Raw genomic sequence first — 7,708 nt, 5'->3', positions numbered from 1 at the left:
TTTCTTTAAGCTCCTCGAGAGGAAGTTTCGCAAAATAAATAAATAAATAAATAGCACTGCCATCATCATTTCCCCGACTTCAACCTTCGAGGCACAACTCTGGCGCGCCATGTCTCGAGATTGGAGATTTTCTAGTCAACAAAATGAATATTTATTCACAAATATTTATTAAATATGGCGCGCGCGCGGGAAAGGAGAGAGAGTTTAGGTGTGCGACGAACCTGGTTATAAAACACAAGATCATCCCGTCATGTACCTCCTCTCTTTCACCTTCCTGATTTCTCCACCCCAAACGTCGCACGGAAAGAGTTGCCCTTCTAGATGGGAAATTGAGATTTTCTGCGCGCTTCCGCCACTGAGTCGTTCACCCGAAAGCACACTAAACATATATCACAAGTTCTACAACTACAACCAACTCTGATGCATATGAATCAAAATAACTTGAGGAAGTTACCTGGAAAGTCAACACGTAGCTTGATGTGTGGGCGGGAGAAGTAATCAAAACAAAAATTCCAACAAAGAGAAAGAGGGAAAATCAATAGAATGTCAAATAGACTAATGAACCGTTTAGTTAAACAATCAAATTCTCTCTCCAGACGCGCATATAGTTGAGAGCTTTTTTTTCCCTCCTCAAAAGCTCACCCATCATCAGCACAAATAGACTTTGTGAGACATATTTTTCCGTTTTTGCGTTTGTCACTTTCAAAATTAGTGCAATTCATTTCATACAAAAGTCCACAATTGCACTTATTGAGAGAGCTTTTCAGTTCATCTATTCTATATAACTATTTTCTCTTTTGTTGGCCTTTCACTGCAAATTTATTATGTTTTACATGTAATAAATATAGGTATGTGTGGTAGAAAATGTGGGCATTTGAAGAGGGGAAAATAACCAATTTGCAGAACAATAGCTTCAGTCAGATGGGACAAAAATACCTCACATGCTCCACATTTAACGCGAAAATAATCAATTTGCTCACCATTTTCATCAACAATCCTTGCCACAACGAATTCAAATGAAAAGACCAAATTTCTAATTAGGAAATTACTCTAAAAAGCCACGCATTGTGTTTAAGTTGCGTGCAAACTGTCAATTCTAATCCGCCAACATTGAATTAAACCAGAAACAAATTAAATATAGATTGTATGTTAAAACAGGAAATTCCTGAAGGTTCTCTTCTTTATTCAATACATGTTTAAATAGAATTATTTCCTGTACTAAATTGACCACTATTTGGTCCTCTGAATACACAATTTGGTCCACAGATTAAATGCACACAGGGAGAGTGAGTCAAAGGCACTAAATCATAGTCACATTTAGGATGACAAGATTGAGAGAGAGTCATCAATTGTCTCCGAAGATTGGTCATGAGTCAAAGGGTGGGAGGCAAAAATTCTCCCACACAACAACTTAACAATGCACTTCACATTCCCTCCTTTTTTCGGGAGGTAGTTCAATTTTCGATTGATGATGTATTATAGTGACAACCAGATTCTCTCGCATGCTCCACAGTCCTGAGGAGGTTGATGATGAGTGAGAATGTGTCAGTCACGTTTGCCAGTGAATGTGTTATTCAAAGGGGTTGCTGGCTTTTTATACTCTCTCTCTCCCTGACTCCTCCAGCATCACATCGAGTGGTGGTCTTGAGTTTCGTCCTTTCCACCTTCCCAGCAGCCACACAATTTCATCCTCATGACGAAACACACAGCGGAAATAAGGGAAACATACAAGAAATTGTTACGTGATTCTCTTGACCAATCCGTGAAATTTTCCCATCCCCCCACACACACTCACACACACACTCTGTCCATGGGTGGATTTCTTTTCCACCCATTCCACATTGCTGACAGGATAACCTTGTATGTATGGTGAAAATTCCCACACGAAAAGATGTTAGGATTGAGGAGAAATTTGCTGAAAATCCATCTCAATTCATCCATCTACGATTCTTCATCATTTCACGCGGCGAATGATGGAATTTTTAATACTCTGCGATGGGCTGGAGGGAAATTTATGCAAGTCAATACAGAATGGAGAGAAATAGTCAACATATTCTCACACGTTTGCACACCTGAGAGAATTATAATGTTTTCCACTGATCCAACAAAACTTCTTCAGCAAAAGAAGAGTCTCTTCTATCTAACATATATACATAAATATGTATATGAATGTAATATTTCGCACGTGACAATATTTCTGTGCCAATATCTCACTTCATATTCATGCAAATTAGGATCGTTTTCCCTTTTGAGAAACTTTCCTGGAAGTGAAACATCTTCAAAATCTATTTTCTCATGAACTATTTGAAGAACTTTGAATTTCTCAGTGTGTCCATATAAAGACTGTGAATATCACTGAACAGAAACTACATCTTTTGGACGTTCATTTGAAAGAAATGCGGAAAATTTACACACCCTCAAACTTGACTGTCAACGTCATCAGAACCAAATATGTGTGCTCCAAACTGAATTATTTTCCAGCCAAGTGCTAAGCAGATGAACAAAGAGTGTCCCTCTCTGTGTTCGACTCGTTCTCTTTGCATCAATGGCAAGTTTTCAATGAGGAAGTTTCACGGGAAAAGCCTCAAATGGGATGTATTGAGTGTCTCATGACAAAGTCAGTATAAAGTCCCCAAAGGTTGGAAGAGCTCAGCGTCCTCCCTGAAACAAAGTTTCAGCCGCACACACAGTCTTTATAAGGTTAAGAGAGCGTTACTATGGTATTGACATATTCCCACCCACTCACACACTATAATGCCATATTCCCGCCAATTTCAGACACTCAACACTACTTTTCCAACAACATGTACATTTAATCTTACACGATGAGAAACTCCATGGCATTACGCCTCAGTTCCTGTGTTGTGCCTTTACGTGGTAAGAAATGCACTTTACTCGTAAAGAATACATGTTGTAGGCTAGCTTTTTCCTTCTTAAAACACTGTTAATCTTGAAAATGTGCTGGAAAATAGCACAATTCTGAGTGTTTTTTAGAATAAAAATACAAAAGACGGACTTTTTTGGCCAGAAATAATTATTTTTCGACTTTTATATATTCTAGAGAGTTAAAGGCAATGAAATCAGCTTTCCAAATCTGTTCTACTTTTGACGATTAGATAAGAATTTTGGGAAATATGAGTAGATAAGTGGTGAGAAACAGTCGAAAATTACTCTTTTTCAAGACACAATTCTCTCGATGTGCCAAAAGCGTTAAAATTAGGCAAATATAATTATCAAAATTATATATTTAATTTGTTAAAATGTCCTTTTATACATTCTTTACCTGTGTAAGAATGTAGCAAAAGGTAAAATGTTAACAATCCGTCCAACACTGCTGAACTCAAGTTGTCCCCATAAAGCACGCTCAAAACTCCACCAAAGCGAGCTTTTGGCACTATCCAAGAGGAAACTGACAAATTCCTGCCACAAGTTTTAGTTTCCTCTGTTGTTAATAGAGAACAATATACGCCTTTCCTGTCCTTGTGTAAAATTCTGTCGAGTTTTAATTGCTGCCAAAAGTGTGCGACATTCTCATCAATAAATTAGACAAAAGATTGTAAAATAATAGCTTTCTGGGATGGGGGTGGGGGGAGGAAAATATCAAAGTGACGAAATTCGAAAAGTCCAGTAATTACTAACTTTTCCCATGCCCCAACATTCTTCCCACCCAAGAAGGCCCCTTGAGAACTCGATGACGCTGAAAGGATGAGTGAATGAAAGTCGACATCATCAACTATTATCAGCATCATTTTCGCATAATCATGACATTTATCCCAAGGAAAATTCACTGACAGACCTTTCGGTGTGGAAGCCTCAACTTTCCGACCAAGAAAGAGAAGAAAATGATGAGGAAATTCTCTACACACCGCATATGATATGAGGCATGAATGAGGGTGGAATATATGTGGAGAAATTCATTAGGTCACTCTTTCGCTCTCTGCCCGAGATTCTGCTGCGGGTAAATCCATTCCATTATTAGAAAATTCCTCAATAAATCCGGGGAAAATATGAATCACAGAGCATTTTGGCTTTTGTGAAAAGATACATCATCATCGTTTCCTTGTGGGCAGATTTTTCTGTTTATTTGCCATTTCATCACAGCAAAGCCATGGGAGGAAAGTATGTGAACATGCAACATAATTGACAAATATTTAACCAAAACAAGACATATTGTCGCATAACAAAGAAGGACAATTCGAATATCAACAAATTTGCTGCGTTTCCCAAGCCTTTTTCCTGTAATTTCCGTCCCTAAATCACATCAAGGGGGAGATATTACAGTCAGAGGTATATTTAAGAAGTGGAAGTGTTTATAAATCAACAATATTCCTTTCCTGAATACTTAATTTACTGACAAATCATCAAGATTCTTAAGATTTACTTCGATTTTCATGCGGAAACAAACGTAATAATCTTTTTTCTAGGTTATGTAACAAATAAAGGACAGATTTAGTGAATAAATAGCATTCTAGCATATCAATTCTTACGCTCTAGTCGAAGAGATTGCTAGACATTGACAGAATTCGGCATTTGCAACAATAAACAGTGCTTTTTTGATAATTTGATGCCAAGAAACACTGAAAATTGCGCTAAAGTCAAACATAACCTTAAAAATGTCCATTTGGAAGACTTTCAGCAATTTTAAGGTCATTGGCAAATCATAAGAGATGATTTTGTGTTCTAGGAAGCTTTCAAACAGAGTTTTTGAAGACCTTTGATGATATTTTGAGGTTATGGTCGGAAAATATACCCGAAATAAGCGATTTTAAGTCAATTCTTACTGAAATATCGAATGGACACTCAAGAGATTCAGTAAAATTTGTGGATTCATAAAACTATTACTTAAATTGCAATTACTCAGATAATCTTACTTATCAAACATCCCCACGCGCTTAATGCTAATTGTTTGGCCACTAGAAATTACTCTTTTGCTAATTCCAAATTCATTTTACAGCATCACGCCGTGTCTGTGCTCTTCCATCGCTAAGAGCAGGTACATTAGAAAAAACCCACGCTCAATTTTTGTGCCTGCGGAAAAAAACAGCCCCTTTTTGAAGTAATTGGATAAAAGGCAGGGTAAATTTGCGCTTCCGCTAAAAGACCGGACAGGCGGACTGAGAAAAATGGTCAGAAAGCAAGAGAAGGACAGGTCACATCACCTGAAAATGCCATTTATGTAATCATTTCCGTGTTAATCTAATTTTGAAGGCATGAAAGACACGAAGGCGGCGCGCAAAAAATAATTAATTACCGTACTTTACGCCAAGATCCTCGAACGTCATCCACTAATTGACCATTTCTGGGGAGGGAGAATGGAATGATGCTCGCGTCTATGCGAACTGTGTGCGGGAAAAGTGGGTGGGAAAGAGTGGCAAAAGACACACGCAGACTCCACGCCGAATTCCCAACACTTCCGCCACGGCAAAAGGTCCCAAAAATTCGCACAATTATTATAAATCATCCACAGGTGTTTTGTGTGGGCGGATTTTTGCTCTCTCCGTGTGTGTGTGCATGATTGTGACGCGAAGAGGGTCAAAGGGCACGATTCCCTCACTCTGTATCGCAGTTTAACCAAAAACCGTGCTCACATTCACACTCTTGCACCCCTGATTTTATCCCCAAATTCACTTTCCGCACGGCAATTCAGCCACAACTCATGTGCGCGCTTTTTGCCAACGCAACGACAAAAGAGACCAAGGGGAAGATAATATGGCTGAAATATGTACACCACTTCCTGACACTTTTACAGTTTGTATGAAGAATCCTTAACACTTTCCAGGACTTCAGACTTCACTGATTGTTTGAAACAAGACTAAAATCAACTAATGACTGGAATATGACTAAAATCTAACTGAAATCTAACCAGAAACTTTCAAAGTCACGTTTTCATACAATAATTAGTGATTTTATTCCGCTAAAATTACAATATTGCGTATTTTTCTTGATCATAATCCTTTAATTAATTTTCTTTCTTTATTTTTAACTCTAAATCGCAACAGTTTATTAAAAAAAATGAGGTTATGTTTGATTTAAACTTAGTTTAAAAAATCACGGTTTTCATTGGGTAAAACTACGAAATTCTACCAATAAAGTGAAAATACTTTCAGTTTAGGTCCAAGAATTTCTACTTTAAGTCTTAAATCAGTCACATAACCTAGAAAAATATGTCAAAATTAGGTATTGGATAAAAATTCATTTCTAAGAGTAGAATAATGAACAGAAAATCAAACCTCTTGAATCAAATATAAACAGTTTCACTTCCTAAAACTTCAATTGATCTCTAAACTACTTCTGACCATGTTATCTCCCCCTTGAAAATCACATATAAGACATTTCCTCCCCTCCTTTTGCACGCGAAGGGAAGAGGATAATGAAAAAGAGCCATAATTAATAGTTTTCATCGACCACCTTTGGCACATTTTCCACTGCAAGAAGTCCTCCGCCTTCTTCAGGCCAGCTTTTCGACGTCCAGGAAGAAAGTGTCTCTCCGGGTAAATTGAGATCCTGGGCGGACATGACAAAAAGAGGTTGACTAGAGGACAGAGAGAGAGAGGAAGTGGAAGTCAGCAAGAAACATCCGATGGCTTCTTGTCTCAGACTCTCCTTTCTCATCTCTATTGCCGCCCTTTTTTTGCCACCACGAGAAAATTACATTCTCCAGCAGATGAGATTTAAGGGATTTTTGTCAATGAAACGTTTCCCACGAGATTGAAAGATTTTACACCACCGATAAGCAGATTAAAGTGGCGAGAAATGTTAAACTTATCGCAATCGGAATTTATATTAGCTCACAAAACATCCAGGAAAATTTCTTACAAGGTGAAATGAAAGTTGTTGAAAATGTGTGATTTGCATAGAGAAATTTTTCTTAGACAAGCAATGAATTTATGTATTTTTCTTGCTGGTAATTTTCTCATGATTTCCCGCCACGGAATTTGAGAATCACTGGCGAATCGTGGGTGTGTCTTCGCTATTCACTTCAAATGTTCATCGCTGCGTGTCGCTTTAGTCGATTTGTTTAGGAAAATTCGCAGCTGTTTTGTTGGGTCTTTTTGCCGATGAAATTCGCGTAGAGAAAACAACAAATACTCTGCAATAATTAACTAAACTCGTAACAAAGATGCTTCGCATCATTTTTCAACACACGGTGAGTAAAATCATTCTCAAAATTCTGCCTGAAAAGTGATTAAATACTGGATAACCTCAATTTTATGTAACTTCAGCTCCGCCGGAGGGAAGTTTTCCGGCTGGCGTCCTTTTGCGATTCACGAAAGGAGGGCAATCCCGATCAGGTGCCGTGCATTGATATTGAGGACCCTAAATTGGTGATGATTCCTGAGTATCCGTTCAAGGAGAACGAATCGCTGGCAGTGCAGAAAGCGAGACTGCTTTATCAGTCCCGGAAGCGCGGAATGCTGGAAAATGACCTGCTGCTGAGCACATTTGCCGGAAAATACCTTCAGCAGATGACGCCGGAGCAGACAAAGCTCTATGACAGATTGATCAATGGTCCCTCGAATGACTGGGACATTTACTACTGGGCCACGGAGAAGAAACCCATCCCGACTGAGTATGACAACGAAATAATGACTCTTCTCCGGGAGCACGTGAAGAATGCGCCGCGAGAAGTGAGATCCAAACAGCCTGATCTCGGTGAAGTGTCGAAGAGTCAGTGAAAATTGTGAATATAAAATGTATTACGAACCAC

General features: G+C 38.5%; 1 protein-coding gene across 1 annotated transcript; it reads left to right on the top strand.

Annotated features, from left to right (window-relative positions):
• Positions 1–7,032: 7,032 nt before the first annotated feature.
• Positions 7,033–7,707, top strand: LOC132257533 (succinate dehydrogenase assembly factor 2-A, mitochondrial). Its single transcript, XM_059754487.1, has 2 exons — positions 7,033–7,147; positions 7,224–7,707. The coding sequence occupies exons 1-2, from the start codon at positions 7,121–7,123 to the stop codon at positions 7,674–7,676; spliced, it is 480 nt and encodes a 159-aa protein (XP_059610470.1). The 5' UTR covers positions 7,033–7,120; the 3' UTR covers positions 7,677–7,707.
• The last annotated feature ends 1 nt before the right edge of the window (position 7,708 follows it).

Source organism: Phlebotomus argentipes, unplaced genomic scaffold (genome assembly GCF_947086385.1).
Source record: "Phlebotomus argentipes unplaced genomic scaffold, Phlebotomus argentipes genome assembly scaffold_4, whole genome shotgun sequence".
NCBI lineage: Eukaryota > Metazoa > Arthropoda > Insecta > Diptera > Psychodidae > Phlebotomus > Phlebotomus argentipes.
This window is presented reverse-complemented; position numbering and strand designations above follow the sequence as displayed.